The 24,830-nt window shown below is 34.2% G+C and overlaps 3 protein-coding genes and 1 long non-coding RNA gene across 4 annotated transcripts; all 4 read right to left on the bottom strand.

Annotated features, from left to right (window-relative positions):
- Window positions 1-496: 496 nt before the first annotated feature.
- On the bottom strand, window positions 497-4,155 carry LOC130748867 (60S ribosomal protein L18a-like protein). Its single transcript, XM_057602111.1, has 4 exons — window positions 3,786-4,155; window positions 2,887-2,962; window positions 1,392-1,506; window positions 497-798 (listed from the first exon to the last, which is right to left on the bottom strand). The coding sequence occupies exons 1-4, from the start codon at window positions 4,045-4,047 to the stop codon at window positions 739-741; spliced, it is 513 nt and encodes a 170-aa protein (XP_057458094.1). The 5' UTR covers window positions 4,048-4,155; the 3' UTR covers window positions 497-738.
- Window positions 4,156-8,544: 4,389 nt separating this feature from the next.
- Window positions 8,545-10,913, bottom strand: LOC130749279 (uncharacterized). Its single transcript, XR_009022886.1, has 4 exons — window positions 10,701-10,913; window positions 10,261-10,356; window positions 9,996-10,169; window positions 8,545-9,207 (listed from the first exon to the last, which is right to left on the bottom strand). It is a non-coding gene; the product is annotated as an uncharacterized LOC130749279 (long non-coding RNA).
- Window positions 10,914-18,581: 7,668 nt separating this feature from the next.
- On the bottom strand, window positions 18,582-20,192 carry LOC130743737 (uncharacterized). The gene has a single exon (XM_057595965.1). It carries the CDS (start codon window positions 20,190-20,192, stop codon window positions 18,582-18,584), a length of 1,611 nt encoding a protein of 536 aa, XP_057451948.1.
- Window positions 20,193-20,742: 550 nt separating this feature from the next.
- Window positions 20,743-23,723, bottom strand: LOC130743736 (uncharacterized). Its single transcript, XM_057595964.1, has 7 exons — window positions 23,576-23,723; window positions 23,393-23,470; window positions 23,217-23,258; window positions 22,676-23,114; window positions 21,648-22,573; window positions 21,327-21,540; window positions 20,743-20,977 (listed from the first exon to the last, which is right to left on the bottom strand). Exons 1-7 carry the CDS (start codon window positions 23,721-23,723, stop codon window positions 20,743-20,745), a joined length of 2,082 nt encoding a protein of 693 aa, XP_057451947.1.
- Window positions 23,724-24,830: the final 1,107 nt, after the last annotated feature.

Raw genomic sequence — 24,830 nt, 5'->3', positions numbered from 1 at the left:
TAGAGACGATGGTGCACCTGTAACCTTCGGCTGCAATCAGAAAAATTAGAAGGAGACTTGATTGACCTTAAACCACCTACTGCTTATCAACGACGGACCTATTCTCATGCAAATGTTGTTGGATGGGAGACATCATATATTAGAACGCATGCAACAATACCAAGAAGAAATTGCAAAAAAAAAAATATGGGTTACCTACTTTCCTAGACATTGCTAATGACTGCACAATTATATAATTTATAATTACTATTAACAGAATAATTCTAGAATGAAGGTTAAGTTTATTTAAATTGTGGTGATGGTTGTTTAATTTTTGGATGTATGATTTGTGTTTTATGTAATGTATGAAATAGTAATTTTCATTCTAATCTCTCAATAAAATGTCAGACAATTTTTAACTCCTTTTTTATTTTCTAAATTTTACTGTCAAATTTCAAACATTTCGTCTCTTTAATTAATGAAATTTCAAATTATACCTACAAAAAAAAAAACAATCTGTACAACCTGATTCCATTGCATTGGTCAAATTGTATTAAATACTAAGGAGTCATAATAAACCAGACCTGTTTCAGTATCACGATTATTGTCTTCTGTGTTAGTCAATAGCATACAAATTACATAAGGTGGCAGTTTAAAATGAATATGGCAAACCAAACTTGCTCATATTTTCCAGTAACTAATAAATACACTTTAGATACACTCGACGACTAGCAAACTTTACACCTCTTGGCGAGAAGATTACCAGTCGTCTGCTCCCTTTGTGGCTCCAACAATAATGGCAATTGTGCCCAGAACAGCCTGCAAAAGCAATCACACAAAGCTAGTGTTATTATAGGTGCCTTTTCATACACTATGGAACGATTTGATACAGCTAGAAGTAATTAAAAGTCAAAACAACTTCAAGAAATTTAATCCACAATCTAATTATACATGAGTTAATTTTCATGCACTGCCAGCGTAGAACAACAATTTCAAACTGGCATCCAATCTTGCTATGTCATATAGGACCACATTCTAGGGGCAGTTATATTTCTTATTTATTCTAATTAAAATAAGAAATTATTTTCTAATTTGGCGAAAACAATTGGATGTTTAAGTAAACAAATTTTACACTAACAGTGCATAGACTTCAAAAGTTCAAATCCATTATACTTTACAAGCTCATCTTAAGTTTAACAATTATGCAACATGCAGCTAACTACATAAAAGCTTGGATGATCAGGAGATCAAAACCTCCAAAATGATTACCGGTTTATGCCCACAACACTGAATAATACCCGTCGTGTATCTACTAAAATTCAAACAAGTAATGGTACAGCAAATAAAATAAAATAAAAAGAAATTAGAAGTGAATAGGCTTAAGCGAAAAATGAAAGGATGGAATCACTTACACCAACTATACAAGCAATATATCCGGGTTTCTCTCGATAGTCTACTCTGGAACAAAGCATAATTATTGCCCCAACATACCATGGAATACCACCAAGAAAGAAACCTAATATAAACCTACACAACAGGAAAAATTACTGGAAATCAACCCAATATTAACTTTAAAAGTGGCTAATAATACAAAAGGAAAATAACAAATATGAGACTTGGCAATTATAATGGATAAAATAAGAGAAAACATCCCAAACAGTTCCAGCATGTTTGCAAGATCATACTAAACAGAAAAAGGTGAGGATAGAAGCATGTATGAACCATACCCATCTCATACCCATATAATCAGGTAAAAACTGAAATTATCTACCTGGTGCAAGTTAATTGGTACTATAAAGAAAAACATACACAACCAAGACAGGATATAATACTTTCTAAACGATATGAACAATGCTAAATTGAAATGTTTTCAGCAAAAATTAAAGAAAGGCATAGTGAATCATGTGAACAGTTTTGGTGTTTCAAATTCTGAATACAGTGTGTCAACTTTGGTTTATGGTGATAGTAGCCAATGACAAATGTTGGCCACGCCTTAAAATGACAAATTATGATTTCAGCCTAATCCATCATAAGCTGGTCAAAATAAATGCTACATGCCTACAATAATTTTCCTATCAGAATCAATGGAGAAAGAGGTGGGAATGGGTTACTGTTAATACTGAAAAGGTGTAGACACCTATAGAAGAAACAAACTGCTGAAAATTCAAAGCAGGCTTCCTGGAAGGTGACCATTTTTAAAAACATATAGTTGATGTTCGAGAAGGGTCTCATGAAATGGCAAATTCTATGCCATTTCCCTCATCTCACCCTCTCACATAGTAATAAATTTTATAGCCCAGCAAGCATAATGAGAAAGCTATGGTATTCAACTCCCATAAGGAAATTTGCAATCACAAATCATAATATGATGTTGAATGATTTCTCTTCTAAAAAAATGTATTAAAAAGACACCCATCATAATTCAAAATCAGAAATCGTTTCAATTTTCTCTTGGTATCCAATAAGATCAAAGATAAAAGCACATTGGAAGTCAAAGAGACAAATTTGAAATTTTAAGATTTAAGTTGTCTAGCTTTAAATGAATTTCCTTCCATGAAAGTGTTAATGGCGGTAGAAGATTGACATAAGTTGATGCAATTATCCACAAACAAAAAATAGAGGTGAACACATATAATCTGAAGCAATGAATGTTAATACCCGTAGTGAAATGAATGTGTGTGTACTTCCTGGTTAGTTAAAGCCAAAGAAAGACCGGTGATCACATACTCTACAACAAATAGAAATGATAGAGCCTTCTTCCATTACATGGAATAGCACTTTTAAGTTTTAACCAACGGAACAGGCTATGAGGTATCACTTAGATTTGGATTGTAAGATACGTATAAATATTCTGGACCTCATCATATCTAGTTATCTACAAAACCGCTACACTGGAAATTTACTTACAGGCACCACCCGCAACCAATACCACAGCAACCAAGGCGCCTTTCTCTCACAGGTCTTCCTTCAGCAATTGCATAACCTGAATCAGTATCACAGAGGAAACAATCAAAATCTAGTGAGCAGGACAACGAATTCTGTTACACTACATATCATAGTCAAACTCATATCCATCAAATTCTCAAATATATAAACCAACTATACATAACTTCCTTCTAACATGATCATATTAGCCTTTTCTAGATGAACGGTGCATAATTTCTCACCAACCCATTTTCATGCCACCAAAAGGATTGCTCAATACACGAACCCAATTGTTCATATGATAACATAACTCTTAATCAGAACAGCATATACATAATACATATCTCGATGAGAATGGTAAAATTATCAAACAAAGTAGATCCGGTAATTCAACAAAATTATCAAACAACCTACTCATCCTGATCCCGAAACTTAAGTGTCCCAGTTTGATCATAGAGAGTTAGAGGTAAACCTCGAATCAACAGCCATCAATCAAATTCATTGTATTCTAGACTAACAAACAGTCAACACTCAACAACATGTTGCAAAATATATCAAGAATTTGAAGTTAGCCTAAGTCAACCCAAGCATAAAAACTTTTACTTAAACCAAATATTTCACACAGAGATAGTTGATCAACAACTATATCTCGCAGCTGCTAAATTAACATGCATCGAGTTATATTATACACACACAAAGCATGAGCAAACAATTCAATCAGAATTGAATAAAACCAAACCCATCTCGAAATTTCCAATCTTTGATCAAACCCATCACACAGATCATCAAATATACCATCCTAGAATGAAATTATCCAATTTTCATTTCAAACCCAAAAATCAATAATCAAAAGAAGACGACCCAGAGGAGCAGAGCCATACCGGTAACAGCTTGGTAGCCCCCGTGAGGGAGATACGGCGGAGGAGGGGCGGATGGGCCGCCGGCGCCGGGAGGCGGGACGGGCTGAGGGAAGCCGATGGCGGGGTGAGGGCCTGGCCGGGGAGGAGGGTAGTTGGAGACGCCTTGGAAGGTGCCGTATTGAGGCGGCGGATAGGGAAGGGGCTGCGGTGGAGGAGGGTGGTGAGGCTCGCCGGAGCCGGAGCCGGAGCCGGAGAAACCTCTGGGTTTTTCGTCGTCGGTCATGTTTCTTTCAATTCACTCAGTGATGAAAGAAAGAGGCTTTGACTGGGGATGGTTTGAGGAAGTGTGGGTTGTTTCTGTGGAGATGAATGGAGAAGTAATTAATGCTTATTGTTAGGTGGATGCACTTAGTATTGTGAATTTCAAGGGGAATTAAATATTTTAATTTTTAATGTTTATAAGTAATGCAAGCAATCCAAGAAATACCCAATAGAGCTAGTTCAGTTGGTAAGGCAGTATGAGACTATGAGTGTGTGGGAAAAACTCTCGAGTTCAAACCTTACACAATACATTCTCGGAGAGGGATGGTGAGCTTTTACTGTGACTAAATCTCGAATCTGACGGTATTTAAAGAGTGACCGAATATCGAATGTTTATACCAATAAAAATAATGCAAGCATTCCATAATATTATTAATCTTTGACTAATATATAATATTAGTATAACTATGAAATTTTGATTAAATTTTCATGTTTGCATCTCATGTTTTTTTATTTAGAGTATTATTGATGTTAAGGGAGGTAGAGAAATAAGATTAATAAAAAAGAAACATGATTAATGAAAAGATTAGGGGTTAATAGCTGAGTTTCTTAAACATTTAATCCAGGGTCCAATCTCTATGCGGTAAGTATGAAGAATGATTTATTAGAGGAGATCTACTCACTTAATGTGATCTTCGAGTTCGAGCGGATTAGTTTCTTTGGTTGTCAGCTATGAGAATACCCTAGAAAAAAGAAGAAAAGAGATACGATGCTACGTGGTAGATATACTCCATACTACCCATGTTTCGTATCAACTATTCAGAAAAAGAAGAAACACGTAATATGGCTTCTCAGCTCTATTTTATCAGAAATATTGTCGTATTGTGGGTTTTGAAGTCAATCAAAAGGTGTTCGCAATACTTAATCAAGGTGAGGATTCATCAAGCATGAACCAAATGTTTATTTGCTTGGTCCCAAAGATTAAGTGCCCTGAGATCCCAAAGGATTTGAGGTCAATCAGCTTATACAATGTCGTTATGAAGATTGTGTGATCATGCATAACAAACCGTATTAAACCATTCTTTAAGATTTGTAATACAGTATGTTGTAGTAGAGGTTTTAAGATTCATTCAATATACCTTAGAATATGAGTTATTCACAGAAACAAAGGTTTGGTTTTCCTTTTTAAGGATTAGCAAGATTGAGGGAGTTTAAGCATGCATTGCAATAATTTTGAGTGTGAAAATATATTTTAGCTCCAGTGAAGAGATGAGTTATGCAACAATTTCATTAAAAAGTGTTGTAGCATCAATGATATAATTTAAACACGTGTTTCTTTGTGATAAATCTAAATTGATGAAAATAGTTCAATTATATAGAGAAAAATATGTTTGATAGGATAAAACTGATCAAAGAAGTAAAGAAAGAATGTTCGGCGAACCATGAAAGAAATTTGTTTCCTTTACATTAGCTAATTATGTTACACAAAAAGGATTAGAACTTCTCTAAAGGAAAGTCCTAGGAGGAGATGTAAAATTCAAACGTTAGATTCATAATTCCCTAATCTCATGCTATGAGTAATAACGACGTTCTTGATTAATTTTTTATGAATACAAAAATTTCTCCCAAAGACCTTATGTCCTAACTTTTCAGGGAACTTATTGTCTATACTCCCTATCGTTCGAAGAGCATAAGTCTAGTATGTAGAAAGCTTTGTCTAATGATCTTGACTATGGGGTGTGTTTTTTTTTTTTTGCTACAAATGTAGTGAAATTTGCCTTGCCTACACTGTTATGAGTTCCCTCGGTTCTGGTATGTGTGCAGCAAGTTGCTTTGTCTGATGGGTTTGGTTGCTTTACTGCTATGTTACTTTGCTAAAGGGATTCATGATAGTATTTTGAGGGGCCTTTGTTGAATTGGATTTTTGCTTCAAGTCTTGATTCTGTGGGTGGCAGGGACAGCTCGGGTGGTGGAGGATTATTTTATTGTTCATTTTGAATTGCTTGTATGCTTGTAATTGGCTCCTTGGAAGTGCTCCTTTGGCTTTGAAAATTTTGTTCTCTTTTTCCTTACTAGATTCTTCCCAAGGGGGTTTTCCTAGTAAGGTTTTAATGAGGCATTTTTTTAAAGCCTTGCTTCCATGGTTGTTGCTTCCTTCTCTCTTTGTAAATCTTTTCTCTTTCTGCTTCTATTTTCTCTCTTTGTATTGGGCTGAAGTACTCCTTGTACTTCCGTTCAATATATTCTTCTGGCTTATCAAAAAATAAATCAACGAAAGGACCATTGTTCATACTCTTGAAGAAGCAAGTATGGTCTGCTGAAGAAGTTGAAGGAAGCCTAAGAGAAAATAATTTGAAGACCTAAAGTGTATCAAATGAGCTACAAAAGGCAAGTTGAACAAAGTGAAAGAACAACGTTGTCACAATAAGTCACGTCAGACAACTATTTACAAACTCCAACTTTCACTCAAAGAGGAAAGATCAACCGCACAAACCTTCTACCTACCTTTTGGATCACCTTTTCGGAGGTTTTCTCTGAACCAAAGTACAACAACAGACAAAATCATTAATTTCAAAGTAGATGACCGTTTGTACTACGGATACTTTGGACGATTAACTAATAGAAGAAAGTAGACGATGCAACATCTCTTAACCTAAAGTGTGAAGTATAAAAATAAGACTTGAAGATAGAGCTGAAGAACCATCAAACTCATTCAGATTTGAAAAACAAGCGAAAGCAAAAAGTCTTAAGAAATCTCTTGTTCAACATCTTCAGAGCACTCACACGCTAAATCTCTCTTTGAAATACTTTTGATATTCATTAGTGTCAAATCTTGTATACACACTTGAAAAGAGTAGATTGATCTTAAACTTTCTACATCCCTCTTTGTGAAGAGATCTAAGTAGAAGAAACAAAATCCTCTTTCATATTTAGGAAAAGTCTGTGAGAATACTTTTTAAGGAGATGTCCTTAAGAATACTTGTTAGGGGAAGTCTTGTAGAATAGTAGTGGAGGAGAAGTCATTAATACTTGCTTAGTGGAAAATCTTGGTGGATATCAAGGCCTGGGTGTAGCCCATTGATTTATGATGAACCAGGATAACATTTCTTGTGTGATTTTAATTGCTTTAGTTCTTTACTGCTCATACATTATTTGTTACATCAAACTCTTTTGTGAAAAGCTTTTAAGAATTAATATTTGTTTCAAAAGGTCATTTTTCGTTACACAATTCAACCCCCTTTTCTTATGTCTCTGCTTTATTTATCAGATGAGAGGTACTCAGAGTTTCATATGATTCAAGTGATCATTGTAAGGCCCATAGTCCTTACCATATATCGTTACATAATCTTTCCCCCATAGAAATGTCTTTATCATTTTCATCCTTGTTAGGACTTAGGAACATTGATACATATTTCTCGAAGAAGGTCTTGATCAATTTCTTAGTTTCAGATTTTAGAAAGATGATCTCACACTTCAAAGCTAGAGGGGATTTTCTCTTTGGCCAGATGTGTTAGCAGAAAGCCATAAGGAATTGCTCTGTTGTCTTCACTCAAGGAGTCAAGGTGAGTTTGAGGTAGTTGAAGACAAGCTTTGAGAGTTTGAAAGGAATTTTCTTCAGGACATAAAAGATGATAAAAGTTTCATGATTGGAGACTGGGAAGAGATGAGTATTACGGAGACAGCAGGTACTTGTGATGAAGAGATGAACAAGCTTTGTAGCTTGTGTCAGTGAGGAGAATCGGGTTTTCTCAAGATTAGTGGGAAAAGGAATGGAGTAGATTGTTTTGTTGATGTCCTCAGCTTCATACTCATATCACAAATTGTCTCGATATTGTTTTCCTAAGTTCGGAGAAGAAGATGAAAAATCGGTTAAGGTAGTATAAAGAAGAGCTTTAATTTGGAGGCATCAATAGGAAAAGTTGATAAGATGGTTCTTAGTGTTATGAAGAAGGGAAGAGAGACACAAAAAATACATTGGAAGTTATTGTTAAAAGTGACCTAAAGATCAATAATATCCTACAATTTTTTTTTATTGAGCACAATGACATCAAGTAATCTATATAGCCAACTACAGTTAGTTGAATAAGAATTTTGTTGTCGTCGTCGTCACAAATTTCAAAAAGAAAAATCAAGTATTAAAGGTTTTAAACAAAAAATCCATACAAGGCAGATGTTACTTTGGAGTGTAATATCAAAATCAATACATGAATTCAAATAGAAACATAGTTGATACAAATTATGTTTAAAATAAAATTTTTATTTAAAGTATTCGTCCATATATATATTACTTCACCTTCAAGCATGTAGATTAAAAACTTATCCAAATACAAGTTCACACACTTAAGTCTAAATTAAATAATGTATTAACTTTTCATAAAAGTTAGGTAACTTTTTTTTCCGAAAGCATAATGATATATATTAAATAGAAAGTGTCGAGAAACAACCTTTATCAACATGAGTAAAATAACCTAGCAGTATAAACTGACCAAAACCTGCACTATAGCAAAACCCTCGAAAAACCACGAACGCACCAAAGCGTACGTGCTTAAACAAACTAAACCCCCTAGCATCTACCCCGTCCCCATGACAAAGGTCCCATTGAAATTGAAAAACGGAAAAAGTTTCAATCGACTAGGGAAACCATCATCAAGCCGCTCGACACCCACAAACGTAGACCCAAGCCAACCGAGCAAACCAAAGGCCCCACCAACAAAACTCCTTTCGAGTGCTATAGAGTGCTGACCAAAAGCCTAAAGAAACAAAATCGGCGACAAAAAGGGATCCAACATCATTCTTCAAAGGACAAATCAACGGATCAAGGCGTGGTTGAAGAAACCCAATGCGTGGTTGAAAAAAGTTACGTGATTATAAAGAAGTTGTTGTTAATCTTCCTTATAAATTGAATCGTGAAAGACTAAAACTTCTGCTAACAGATTCAACAAAATGGAAACTCAATAAAAGAAGTTCAACAGAAATTATTTAAAATCTTCCTTAAAGTATTACACCAGAAGTGACTGTAAGCAATAGTTTAAAAACTTAAATATCACCAAGTTTTAGATACCTCAACCAACAGATGTTCAGAGTCTTAATTTCACAAGAACAAGCTCAAATTTTAATACACCAACTTAAACATTCGCAGCCCACATAAGAACAAGGATGACTCCTCATTCTCCTTTCCAGCCTGTTAGCATAAGAAACAAAACTTATTAGAAACTCCCTCCCTGATTTGTATTCGACTGAGCATCTATATAGCATCGACACAGAAACACCAACACACGCAATGTCTAAAGTATATGCATATTTATGTGTGTCTCAAAGTAAGTATATACATGCATGTAACGTAATTATTATTTTTACTATTAACTCATCTATAACTTTAATGTGTATAGTAACAATTAATAAATATATATATATATTTTAAATTGAATTAGAAGTATCGTAAAAAAAAAAAACTTCAAATTTAAAAAATACACATTTGCTTAATTTTTCATAAAATTGAAATTTTGAAAGATAAAGAGTAAATTTAAGTTACCTCTTTTAATTTAAGAAATTCATAATATATATATATATATATATATATATATATATATATAGTCAATAATGTTTCTAATGTATAATTTCCAAAACATGTTTCTAAACAAATTTACCAAGCAAATATTTTTATTTATTTGCGTTCTTAAAAAAGTTATTAAAAAAAAGAATTATCAAAACATATTCTTGAATTACTTCCTTCTCAAAAACAAATTTTAAAAACTGATTTGCAAATTGTTTTCCTAAATAAAAAACTAGAACACAATCCAACAAGCCCCTTGGCTTGACTTTTTTTTGCAAAAAAAATGAGGAGGGAGTTCTACAAGATTTATTGCTCAAAATAAAAAGGCAAAAAAGTAATAAAATAAAAAATGCACAATAGCCTATAAATTTTATCTAGAGCTAAAATTAAAGGGGGTCAAAGGTCGTTAAGCGTACCAAATTACCATCGATTGCTTAATTTGATTGCTTCTTGTTCTTTGATCCTGAGGAGCAAGAACCAGCTTTGACTTTCTTAGATGAGATGTCTTTTTTGGAGCTCTTCAAATGTTTCTTGGGCATTGAAAGCTCAGAGCAGTTTGGGCATAGCCATTCTTTTTCAGGAGGAACAGACTTCAAGTAGAATAAAAAATAATATAAGCATACTTGGAGATCAATGAAAAATAAGAGAATGCTCTAATTACAAAACAAAAGTAAAGCATACTTTAAGACCAAGGCATTCCAAGTGATAAGTTCGAGGGCAAGCATCACAGCAGAGCAATTCTCCTCCATCATTGCACAGCTCGCATTCAAAGTAACTCTGCAGGTATATTATGTTTTTATGGCTGAGATCAGTTATAGAACTTTGATCTATATATGTTCATTCAATGAACAACTTTTTGGGGTGAAAACAATCTGATTGTAACATTAATAATATTCAGCTCTATGCAAAAGATATATGTATATTTTGAATACATTGGGTTAATACTAGATATGACTAGAATGCATGACTTGATATAATCATTGGAAAACTTCAATATATCAGAGGTACCCAACATATCATCAATAAAGGAAAAAAAAATACCAAGAACAAAATTATAGAATGGATCATGTTAACTTGTAAAGATCATTCTGCAGATACAAGCAAAGTAAAATAAAACTTACGCCATCATCTCCAATTTCACGTGATCCATCATTTTTAGCCACAGAAGATTCTGAAGGTAAGGCACTGACTTGATTGAGATTTGCTATTTTACTGTACAGCGACAATCTTTTTTTAGAGTTAGTGCCTTTTCTTCTTCTTTCATACACAAAAATAGTGTCTGGCTTCTTTTTTAACCCCCCAGATGAGTCCATCCTCTAATACGTTTCAAATGACACCAAACCTATAAAAGAGAAAGGGATACGTACTGTGTTGATACAAAGAAAGAAATTGAATCACAAAATGAACAACCAACTATTGAACTAAACTACTTACAAAGTAATCACCAATTTTAAAACTTCCAATCAACCAAATACATAATCCGGTACACAGATTATATTTGAATGTTACATTTATTTGGCAATAGAGAAAATCTATCAAGAATTATCAATGATCACCAGTTTGCTTTGCCACCCTCTTGGATAAGTTAAAAAACAAATTTATGAAGTAAACATACATAAACACAACGAACCCATACAGAAATTAATTCCATATTATTAGTAAAAGTGTATAATATATGATCTAGGCAACAAGAAATGACACAAGGAACAGGAAAAATCATTACAAACCACAATCTTTATATGAAAGTAATGCAGTGTTTTCAAACACCAGGAAAGGGAATGGAACTCAAGTATATTTTGGTCGGTGTATTTCTAAGGCTTTGTTCCATTAACCCTACAATAAAAAAAAAAAAGACAAGAAGACCAGAGATTCAGAGGCCCATGCAATCATAACTTCACCCCCTTCATCTTGTTTTTGTCAAATCTCTTACTTTCACTTCATCCGTTCACATTCCCTCTGCCTTCCTTATTCATGTCCTACAATATTATTTTTCCTGTGAAACCCAACAAACAGTCCATGATGCCTACAAACCTACATTTAAAAGGACGACTTTTATTGTAATGAGGCTTCCCAAGTCTATCTTAGAATTTGTGGTCTCTCCCTAGCTAGAGACAGACTTGGTTCTCTATATACTTAGTGTGGGTTCTCAAATATCATGAGCAGACGCACGATGCCATTGCGGGGAACCCAATAAGAGGTTCTCAAATATCACTGAAGCATTCCCTTTTCCTAGTTTGTTATACGTACAACCCAATAAGAGGCTAGATACAAATATATTTTTGTTCATTTAAGCCATCAAAATCTACTCCAAAACAACATCTCTTCAAATGGAAAATTTGCATACTAGATACTTATTATAAACTCTATTGACAAGAAACCATGAATTTTCAAATTCTCCTAAACACACACATAGAGACATAAAGTTTTTGTTCGCCACAAATTTGATTCTATCACAATTCATGAGAAAAATAAACCCACAATAACACCTATAACCCTCCCATCAAAAACCCCACTCCACCCCAGAACAGCACCGAACCTCAGAAAAGAAAGGAAGACATTTTTTTACTTTCTATCACTCACTAAAATAAGAGGCTATAGATACTAGTATATTTTTGTTCATTTAAGCCATCAAAATCTACTCCAAAGCAACATCTCTTCAAATGGAAAAATTTGCATACTAGATACTTATTATAAACTCTATTGACAAGAAACCATGAATTTTCAAATTCTCCTAAACACACACACAGACACAGTTTTTATTTGCCACAAATTTTGATTCTATCACAATTCATTAGCAAAAGAAACCCACAATAACACCTATAACCCTCCCATCAAAAACTCCACTCCACCCCCAACACCGAACCTCAGAAAAGAAAGAAAGGCAGAAACGTTATTACTTTTTATCATTCACTCCAATAAGAGGCTAGATACTAATATATTTTTGTTCATTTAAGCCATCAAAATCTACTCCAAAACAACATCTCTTCCAAATGGAAAAAAATTGCAGACTAGATACTTATTATAAACCCTATTGACAAGAAACCATGAATTTTCAAATTCTCCTAAACACACACATAGAGACACAAAGTTTTTGTTTGCCACAAATTTTGATTTTATCACAATTCATGAGCAAAAGAAACCCACAATAACACTTATAACCCTCCCATCCAAAACCCCACTCCACCCCCAACACCGAACCTCAGAAAAGAAAGAAAGGCAGAAACTTTTTTACTTTCTATCATTCACTCCAATAAGAGGCTAAATACTAATATATTTTTGTTCATTTAAGCCATCAAAATCTACTCCAAAACAACACCTCTTTAAATGGAAAAAATTTGCATACTAGATACTTATTATAAACTCTATTGACAAGAAACCATGAATTTTCAAATTCCCCCTAAACACACACATAGAGACACAAAGTTTTTGTTTGCCACAAATTTTGATTCTATCACAATTCATGAGCAAAAGAAACCCACAATAACACCTATAACCCTCCCACCAAAACCCCCACTCCACCCAAAGCACCGAACATCAGAAAAGAAAGAAAGGCAGAAACTTTTTTACTTTCTATCATTCACTCCAATAAGAGGCTAGATACTAATATATTTTTGTTCATTTAAGCCATCAAAATCTACTCCAAAACAACATCTCTTCAAATGGAAAAAAATTGCAGACTAGATACTTATTATAAACCCTATTGACAAGAAACCATGAATATTCAAATTCTCCTAAATACACACATAGAGACACAAAGTTTTTGTTGGCCACAAATTTTGATTCTATCACAATTCATGTGCAAAAAAAACCCACAATAACACCTATAACTCTCTTATCAAAAACCCCCACTCCACCCCCAACACCGAACCTCAGAAAAGAAAGAAAGGCAGAAACTTTTTTACTTTTTATCATTTACTCCAATAAGAGGCTAGATACTAGTATATTTTTGTTAATTTAAGCCATCAAAATATACTCCAAAACAGCATCTCTTCAAATGAAAAAATTTGCATACTAGATACTAATTATAAACCCTATTGACAAGAAAACATGAATTTTCAAATTATCCTAAACACACACATAGAGACACAAAGTTTTTGTTGGCCACAAATTTTGATTCTATCACAATTCATGAGCAAAAGAAACCCACAAAAACACCTATAACCCTCCCATAAAAAACCCCACTCCACCCCCAACACCGAACCTCAGAAAAGAAAGAAAGGCAGAAACTTTTTTACTTTCTATCATTCATTGCATTTCAAAATTTCTAGATTCCTATAAAAATTAATTATATTTCAACAAAAACTATTGAAATGAAATTCAGTATTACCAGCAACTATAAAAGCCACAAATCATACATGAAATCAAGCAAACAAATAATGAAGAAAAGGAGCACGATGAACATACCTGAGTCGTGAGATACAGAGGTAGGGATAGCAGAGTGAAACAGAAGAGAAATGCAATTGAACGAGGAGTGAAATAGGAATGGGAAAGTAAGTGATGGAAGTAAATACTGATGATGTAAGAGACGACCAACATTGGGTTTTGCGTGTAACGCTTATTCCATAGCCACCGCCACCTGTCAGTGCACTTTGACATTTTGCTTCTATTTTTTAATTTAATGTTTTGTGAAACAAATTTTGTTATTGCTATTCATCGTTCCTACACTAGTTAAAAGTTCTTTTGTTTCTTCAAACAAAACACTCCATTTTCAACAGAAATCACCGTCGTTTTGTCATGAGTAAGTTGACCAAATGAATTTTGCATTGCCTTAGGGTGTGTTTGGTCAAAGGAGTGGAGGGGAAATATATTTTTTTTGAAAAGGAAAATAAGAGAAGCGATATTTAAATGAAGATAAGGGATGGAAATGAGGGGGAATAACCTTTGCTTGTTTGGTTTAGGAGGCATTTTAAAACATATTTATACTTTATTATTTTTACTTCTTTTGAGAAGCTAATGATAAGGAATAACATTCTTATCATTTACATTAATATAAGTATCAATTAGTGATTGATTATATAAAATAATCGAGTTTAACTAATATGCACTATTAGTGTAAAACATTTTTACATTTACAATTAATCACAGTATGTCACGTTAGAGGAACAATTACTTTTATTTTAAATTTTAATTAAAAATATATTTTTTTTCTGATTTGGCGAAATTTAATTGGATTACTGTGTAAGTAATGTTTACACTAAAAATACATATACCTTTAATCTATAATCTAATCTAATATTTAATCAATCAATCAACATATAGGTAAAAAAGAGACTTAATCTTACATTAAATACATTACATAGTAAAAATTTCCATTTTTGGCCATAATCAATGCTACATACTAAAATCAATCATTCATCAATATCAATATAATTATATTAAGTAAAATTGACTTGACTTATACATTAATAACAATATTAATTAGTTATTAATAAAGTTTTGCATTATCATTATATAAATTTGGGATGGTAAAAAAAACTTAAGTTTTTCATATTTCAAAATAGTAATAATAATAATTTTTTTCTACAGAAATAATAATAATAATTATTATTATTATGATTCTAAAATTTAATTATTAGTGACAACTTAAGAAAACAATTTAAAAAATAATGATAATCTATATATATATGTAAAGCTCACTTGAGCTTTTGCATTAAACTCATTAGCAAAGTGTATTAAATGCATTAAACCATATAATTCTCAAATTAAAAACTAAAAAAAATTATTGTCAATATTAAAAATTAATTTTGTTAAAAAAACTGAAATTTTCTTTAGTTTTGCATTTGACAAATATTGAAAATTAAAATTAGTTAATAATAAAATAATATTTTTAATAAATAATGTAGATAAATAGTTTTAAAATTAAAAAGCGCTGCTAAAATGAATTTAAAGTTAACTATAACATATATGTGCATTATTGAAAAAATATCTAATAATAATTTTGATCTATGATATATTAGTAAAAATTACTTATCCATGAGAGGGTTGTTCTCATGAATCATTTGCTATTAATAGTATTCATCTTTTGTTGTAAAAAAAATTTACTTAAGGAAGCATAATAGAGAAAAATAATAATGGTCAAAGTTGAATAAATGTTCGTTGTGAGAGGCATATCTATTTAATGTGATCGTAGAACCTCGAGAGATTATAAGTCTCTTGGCTATCGGCTTTGAGAAAACATTCGGAAACCAAATAAGTTAAATAAATTTAAATTCGCTTGATAATATTTTAAGTTATTTATGTTATCACTTATCATAATTCTAAAATTTAAAATTAATTTATTCTTCTTGACCTTGACAAGTCACAACAAATGACTTTCTTGGTAAAAAGTTGGATTGGGCGAGCCCCCCACACCCTAGAGGAACTTGCCCAGGGACGAACAAGACCTAAAAGAGAGGAACTCGCTAGGGGCGAGAGAAAGGACTTAGGAGATTAGGGACCCCCTTAGGGCAAGCGCCAGGGGCGGTTGATGTATGTAAGGGAGTTGGGCCGAGTGAGGTACGACCCAACAAGCCCCATTAGTGGCAAAGTTAGGGTTTCATGTAACCTCTATAAAAGGGGACTTTATGATCATTGCAAAGGATCATTCGACATTTATTCTAAAGGATTAGGCTATTACTAGACTCATGCTTTACTAGGGTTTGAGGCTTATACCATTCTTGAGTGTTCATTTCCAGAACAAAAGTATAAAAAATGATATTAAAATTTATTTCATGACATTAGCACTTAACATTTTTTTACGTAATTTAAATATTTCAAATTAACTTAATAATTTTTCATAAATTTTTTTATTTCTAAAAATCATTTCTATGCTAATAATTAAATATCAATAATAAAATTTGAGTAATATTAATTATTTATACAAAAAATCTAATAATATTTATTGAAATGTCTTAACACAGTTTATTTACAATTATAATTAAAAATATTTTTTTATTTATTTAAACTATAATAATTTATATATAATGTTAAAAAATATTGTAAGTAAACCCGTGCAACGCACGGGTATAATATCTAGTAATAAGTAAAGGTAAAATTTACTTATCCTTCTAATTAAAAATAATATTAGTTTGATATTATTAAATTTTTAATATTATTCATTATATTAAATACTAACTGTAATACATTTGATAATTTTCTCATTATTCATGACAACTTGGGAAATGAAATTAAAAATAATTATGGTAATAATAGTTAAGAGTAATATTGATTTGACCTTCACATTCGGGAACAAGACCCGACACCATGTTTCTTTCAATACAAATTTTGCATTAAAAAACTTATTAATTAGTTCTGAATAACCTTTTTATAATAGTTACTAGTTGAATTACCCGCTCGCACGGGTGACTTTTGTTATATTCTGTTTTATTAGCTTTTAAGTTTAATGTCTAAAGTCTTGTAGTGGAAATTGTGTTTAGTTATAGCGTTTTAAATTAATTATGTTGTCCAAGTAGAATTACCCATGTAAGGCACGGGTTAGTTGTGTTTAATAAAATTGTTAATCTAAATGTTGTGTTACACTATATATGTTTTTTTTTAGTAAATACATCTTAACCATTGTTTTAAATATATGTGTTTTGAACATTTTTTTTAAAAAAAAATTCAATGTGTTTTAATCTACCGTCATTTGTTTTTCCTTATTTCCTTTTTTATATTGTTTTAGTTTTTTATAATTAAAAAAATTAATTTTAGTCTACTTTTCAAGTCAATCTTATAATAATTCCGTTGACTCGTCAAATATTCTTTCCCACCACAGACCTATTCCTCCGAAAAGTCGCTCACCCAGCTTTCATTCTATTTTTACACAATCATTTCTTTCTCATTCTCCAAGAACATCTTTCTCTAATAAAAATTGAAAATAGATGTAATGTTAAAAAAAAATTTTTTTTTAATGAAATGGATTTATAAGAGGGTTCGCATAGGCCTCAAGTATCCATTCATGTTTTTTTTTAATTTATATTTCTCTATTAATTTACTCTTGAAAATAAAATTGAAGCAACATTACTCAAAGAGAAATAAAGTGTGTTAATTTTCTTATGTTTATTTCACAAAACTGATAGTGGAGGTTTGCTGTTATCCTGCGCCCCTCTGTTTGCCTGACACACCCACTTCAACATCCCACAAAGCGTTAGATCTGATTCCTGATTCTCCATACCTCGTTCGTAATTGCTCATCTTTTGTCTGTCATGAGCTTTTGATTTTTCTCCTTCTGAACCTGAGTTCCGATCTCATTCGTCATGCTTCTTCGTGTATTGCGCTACACAATCGTTTCTTTGAATTCGAGGTGATTGGTGCATCCACAGGAGCTAACATCGTATTGTAATGATTCTCATGTCCTTGTTTATGTTGTTCAGATTGCATTGGATCAGGTTTCAATACGAAAGGGGCAATGCAATGGACAAATTGCCGCAAGGTTGAGAAAGGTCAGTGGCTTTATGCTAATTATTATGTGGGATTAGCTACTTTTGATAAGTGGTCTCTTTTGAGAAATACTTTTTTGTACATTACAAACTACTTATGCGGTTCTCATTTTAACTATAATTAAGATGGTTTAAGAAGTATTACTTTTATGTCAGATAATGTATTGCTTTTGAAATTATATAATGATTCTGAAGTACTTGTAACAGTGCATCAAATTATTTCAGGAATTCTCTTTCAAATCAGTAGCTGGAGTTGTTTGGTTTGCTTGAATCTATAGTTTTAGTAATCTCTTGATTCATTTTCAGTTTTATGATTTTGCCAACCATAATGCATTCAATCTGCTGGATAGATACAACTGACGTGATCTTGTTTTTAACGATGATAACAGGTAACATTCTAGAAAAGCTTTTGGCTTATGCTCAATTTCTTATTTTAACTTAGGTCATTGTCTCTGATTTTTTTTGGTTATATACACGAATTCAGCTAGTAACAAAAGAAATTTCATGTTAGAATGAATGGAATATCATGTAAATGTTTATAGTACTAAATATAAATGAATATGTAGAACTCCATAAAACTGCACCTTATGGAGTTATATTGTCAAACACTTCTTCATACACAGCATTAATTGTTGTATTAGAAGGGAGATCGTCGTGGTTTTCTATGAGGATCCTTAGCCCTTGTTTGCTTTTGACTCTTGATAGCGCCACATATAATTGTCCGTGGCTAAAAACCGGTCTTGGAAGATATAACCCAACACACCCTAGTGTTTGTCCCTGCGCTTTGTTTATCGTCATACCGAAGCAGACACATATAGGCAACTGCCGTCTCTGAAATTGGAACGGTAGATTTGTGTTATTTGTATTCATGGTCATCCTAGGAATCAGTACAGTAGATCCAGCTTTAGTCCCAGTTAGAACGGTGCACTGAATGACATGGTCTCCAAATCTCTTCACCGTCAATCTTGTTCCATTACACAATCCGTTGGACTGGTCGATATTTCTCATTAATATTACTGGGACTCCAATTTTCAAACTCAACTTATGCGGTGGCAGTCCTGAACAGTTCATCGCATTCAATACCTCGGGGGAAAATGCATCCAGCTCACTCTCAACATTGCCGTCTTCTTTGTATATTGAATCAGAGCTCAAGTATTCCCTTTCTTCTGCCGAGACCCGAGACATCATGTAATCATTGACCTTTCCAACCAGTTCAATCGTGGGGGCCAAAATGGATCTTTCCCTGAAGTATTCAGAGTTAGACATGTTACGCAACAAATCAGGGTAGGTAAAATTGACCAAGTCTTCAAAACCGGTTTCTGAGTTTTTTATAAGGATTTCATCTGGTATTTGAATTTCTGATTCGCCGTTAACTGGCTGTCCGACCTTGCCATCACCTATAGTCAACAGCCATTCTGAAAATTCTGCTATATCTGATGCACTTGAGCACGAAGATCCTTGCAGGAGTCTCATATTCTTTGTCAAACAAAGAACTTCACAAAAAGGCCATAGATAGGATGAATTTATTGTTGCACTGATGACATCTTCCCTGGATGCCCTTGGAATTACAGGTAAGATTTGCCTAAAATCACCGCCCAGAACCACAACTTTTCCTCCGAACGGCAAGCTGGAGTCATATCCTGGGGTGAACCTCAAAATGTCTCTCAAGCACTTATCCAAAGCCTCGTAACACCATTTACTCATCATAGGAGCTTCGTCCCAAATGATCAGTTTCGCCTTTATCAGCAATTTAGCATGAGGGCTGTTATGCTTTATGTTGCATGTTGAATCCTCAGTTATAGGTATGGGAATCTTGAACCTGGAGTGCGCCGTCCTTCCTCCAGGCAACAACAGTGCAGCAATACCACTTGAAGCCACATTGAGAACAATATCACCTCTTGATCGAATGGATGCTGAAAGCGTTTTCCAGACAAAGGTTTTACCCGTCCCACCGTAGCCATACAGGAAGAAAAATCCACCTTTGTTTCCATAGACGGCGTTAATTATTTTGTCATACACATGCCTTTGTTCGTCAGTTATTGAGGAGAGACATTGGTCCAAGTATTCACTCATTTCATTCCTGTCGTAATTCAACTCCTCTACAATCAGTCTTTGTCCAACGTCTTCGACAACAATGTTTGAAGGATAAGGCATGGAAACAAAATTGTGCAGGCTCCTGCCATTGTTTTGTAGCATGTTCTCAATCTCAGCGAGCGCCAGGTTTTTTTCTGATCATCTGTTAGATTCAGTCCTGCAGACAGATAAATTAGATGAGTTTGGCAGGTTATCCGCAATTTAGAATGATCCAAAATGAAGGAGGCTTACCTGGGTAATCTAAGCGTCTTCTTTGTCTGTAGAGAATATCATCTGAAAGCTCTTGCCAGCACTTATCCCAAACTACCTCGGGATTTGACATGTTGTTAGACATCAACAACACCACAAACAGTCTTCTAAGATACTCTCCTGACCCCCAGAAGCTGGCCTCTTTTATTGCGTCTACAAATTCTTTGTCATCTTCTAGCAAACCAAGAGCACAACACGCATCCTTAAAAGTACTGTAGGTCACTTCTTTCACAGTGAGAATGTCTTTAAAACTCGTGCAACCTTTTTGAACGTTCAGAAGGATCCTTAAGTAATAGTCCTCGCCGCATGATGGAGGCACATGTGAAATTCTACCAATTGAGAAACCCTGTTTTCTAGGGCGTCATTCTCTTGTGTCGTCTTTCCAAACAAATTTGGTGGGATATTATGAATAAGTAATGTCTCGTCCAGCTGCATAAAGTTGGTTAGCCTCCATCCAACCTATAAACTTGTTTTTCTTAATGTCGGCCTTTTCAATTGCATCCTGTACTGTCTCACCGTCATTGTACACTACGCTTTGCTCACCCGGAAGATGGAATGGCAACCTCACAACTGGAGGATCTCTATAGTGCACTTCAAATCCAAACAATCGCCATGCCGCCTCACATGCAGAGATGTATCTGCAGTCATAGTAATTTTTTATTTCATCAATCACCTGGGATGGATTACTTGAATCCGAAGTTCGGTAAAATTCAGCCGTCACTCTGTCGTTGCCTTTATGGACATACTTGAAAATATATTTTATTGCACTTGCCTGGCACGTGTACTCAATGTTAATGTGAGCTCTATATTTTTGGAGTAGCAATGGGTTGTATGGTACAACATATCTATTATCCAGCACAGTTTTGCCCTTTTTGACAGTCCTGCCATCCTCTCTTCTTCTATATTTAGGAAAACCTTCATCATCAATAATGGTCCTCGTCCTAAACTCTTTAGGAAAGAACTTGGAGCATTTTCCATTGTTCATACATTGGTGACTTCAAATTTAGTACACCGCATGGTCCGTGAATCATATACTTCTGCACAGCCTCAAATAATTCAGGATTGTTGGTACGGTCTGGAATTTCTGCGGATATAACTTTGTCAATGTCTTCGGGGGTCTTGGGCTTGAATTCGGCATGGACAAAGACCAAAATGTGTGCGTGGGGAAGACCTCGCTTTTGAAATTCGATGGTGATTGAATCTGCAAGAATGATAGAGGAAGGTAATAAAAATCTGTGAATTGATTATAAATTTAGGCAAATGGCATGATTTGTACATTATTAGATTTAAAAGTATCAGTAGGCTTACATCCACTAATCTTTCCGAACACTTTTCCGCTCTTCAAGTCATCAATTAGTTCGTCCAACTTCATTTTGAAAACTCTACAAAGTATGTCGGGTCTATCCTCAGGCTTCAAACCTCGTGTTTCAACAAAACGTTTGACTTCAGGCCATTCAGGATTGCATGTCATAGTGATAAATAAGCTAGGATATCCGATATATCTACAAATGGCAAATGAGTGCTTGCAATTGTTGAACATGTATCTCGGCCCTCTAGTAAATGATCCAGGCAATATGATTCGCTGACCTGTTGCAGCTGCATTTGTTTCTCCACGGACCAAGCACTCGTGCAATCCCTTGTAACGTTCCACTCGCAGTTTCGGCTGTATTGTCCTATAATATCGCATTCTATCAGCTTCAACCATGGTATAAGAGTCCACCAGAAGTTGCTGGAACAGTCTCCTAGATTGAAGAACAATAGGTGATTCCCCTTTTCTTTCTTGCAACCTATATGCAAACCACTCGCGCATGGCAATGTCATCCTTTTTTCTCGTTCTTCCAGGTGCGTCATAATCTTTAGTTAAAATACCCCGTCTCCATCCATCCTCCCCGTATGGAAACAATAGTGGATATTGAAGTGCAAGAAATGACGGATATGTAGGGTCAATATGCTTGATCAACATGGATTGTGTTTCAACAATGATCTCTCTCTTAACAGTAGCATCTATGTCACCCACCACCAACGCAGCAACTTCAGATGCTGTGGGAAGGTTATAAGTTCTCCCATCTTTGTCCCTCTGCCGAATTAACCTTAGCTTGACATTAGAAAAATCACCACATCTGTATCGTTCCCTAGCATATCTGTATGACTTAACCAAAGGGTTCTCTGCATCTAGCATGTTTTGTAAGTCTCTGACAATTAACTCATCCAACTTATGAGCATCACTGCTTGGCCTTCAAATTAAAAAGTAATCGGTTAACATAAGGTGTTCAGAGGATACTTGTGTATTAAAAATACTATATAAGAAGATTGTAAATTCATAACGTTATGTATACCTGAGAGCTTGTATCCTATTAGCAACCTCATTTTCAGTGTCAAAAATATAAAGCTGGGCAAATTTGGGACTTTGACCAACTGGAGGTATGAGACTACCAATAGAATGGTAATTTTGTCCTCCGAGCAAGAAGATTGGAGGACCACGTCCATTGTTTATGTTTTTGTCCACCTTTCCAGCCATAGACGTGAATGCAAACATTCCATTGAACATCCTTATGTTCTTTAAGAAATGTCGGCTTTTATCAGTTTCATTTGCGTGCAAGTCTTGGAGAATTTTAGGTGCAGCTTTGAGCAATGGTAGTTGAACCTTCCCATGCAAACAGCATAGAGGAAATTTTGGTGTTCTTGTAGGTACTTTCCTTCTCTTTCTTTCATCATACCAGAACATGGCTCCGCAATGCTCACACTCGTTAGTAGGATCTCCCATGTCCCACATGGCTTAGGTAGAAAATAAAAAAAAAATGTTAAAAAGCTGTCATGTTATTAATGATTAAGAAAGCTATATTGATTATCAAACTGTGATACGATCACAGTAAATACCTGTCGCATGACCAGCTGCAGCAACGTCGTTCATTAATTCATCTGAGTTAACATATGCAAATTTTAATCAATAGAAGAATATGATTTTTTTTTCTCACAGCAGCTGTCATTTTCATAACAAAGAATTATCTGTGTGCATAGAATAGTTACTTCCCTCACATGGAACAATTTATTACCTTCCAAATCTTCATTGTCAATTAATGGATCATCGTCAGCAGGTTCATTCAAATTTATGTCATCGAAACCAACGGGATCTGGAATGTGAATGTGGTAGTTTAAGGTCCAAACTCAATTATAGTTAAATATTGGTGTCAATGATGGTAATCAAGTTTATGCTTATGAATAGTTTGACACAATACCTTCATGTTCTGCTGGAGGGTCAATGTCATTTGCATTGTTGTTCACAGGTCGTCTATCAACTTGACTTGTTGAAGCAATGTTTGGTGATGTCGAATTGTACGAAATTGTTCCAGATAAAGTTGTTGCAGGAATGGCACCTCTGTCCATAGTTGTTGCGTCACTGCTTTGGCACAGGTAATACATTATCTGACACCCTTTCCAATACTTACATATTTTGTTCTATAACGAATGACAATTTTTTGAATTGTAAAGCATAACTACTTACCATCTATTGATGTCTTGCTGTTGAGGAGATATGGTTGGCTCTATATAAATGTTGTTAGAACCCTTATCAAGCATATTTGGAGGACGAAATGATACTCCTAAATTGTTTGTGACAGATTCGCTAATTCTTTTTTTTTTTAAGAATCTGCCTGCCTGCTGTCAGTGGTTCTTTGGAATAATAAAATCTCACAAAGTCATGATCTAAGGTTTTTTTGTTGAAAGCTGTTTAAGAAATAAATAGTAATTGTTGTAATATAAGGTTACATTAGTGTTGTCTTCTCCCTTCTCTAACTTTCAATAGGGGACACATCTTCACAGAATGATGATCTCGCATTGTCATTGTTTACTTTTCCTGCTGGAATTTGCTGGCTAAAGTTAGTAATTGTTATTTTGAGTGACATTATATTCATGTAGTAATTTTGTGAATGAAGTTTGAATGCAAGTAATTACCATTGGTTGTAAGATCAAGATTTGGTCATGTGGTACAACTCTATGTTTTGATGATAACAAGTATTTATTTGTGGATGAACAACTATGATACTCTAATGTTTGTCTTGAGTGTTTTGACAAACAGGTTCTGATTCTGACACCAGAAGAAATATTCGTCAGAAGTTCTGAGGATCAGAAGATCTGAAGATCAGAGGATCTGAAGATCAGAGGATTTGAGGATCAGAGGATCTGAAGATCAGAAGATCTGAAGATAAGAGGATCTGAAGATCAGAGGATCTGAGGATCTGAAGATCAGAGGATCTGAGGATCAGAGGATCTGAAGATCTGAGGATCAGAAGAACTGAAGACCAGAAGCTCTGAGGGACCAGAGGCTCTGAAGGTCCAGAAGCTCTGAAGGTCCAGAAGCAGAAGTTACGAAGGTCAGAGGATCCAAGCATCCCTCTGACTCTGATCACCAAGCTTCACAAGTTCCAACACGAAGCATTCCTCTGATCAGAAGTCATTGGTTAAAGGCAAATGTCTCTATCAAGAAGTACAAGA

Source organism: Lotus japonicus, chromosome 3 (assembly GCF_012489685.1).
Source record: "Lotus japonicus ecotype B-129 chromosome 3, LjGifu_v1.2".
Taxonomy (NCBI): Eukaryota; Viridiplantae; Streptophyta; class Magnoliopsida; order Fabales; family Fabaceae; genus Lotus; species Lotus japonicus.
The sequence above is the reverse complement of the archived record's forward strand: the minus strand, read 5'-3'. Positions and strand labels throughout refer to the sequence as shown.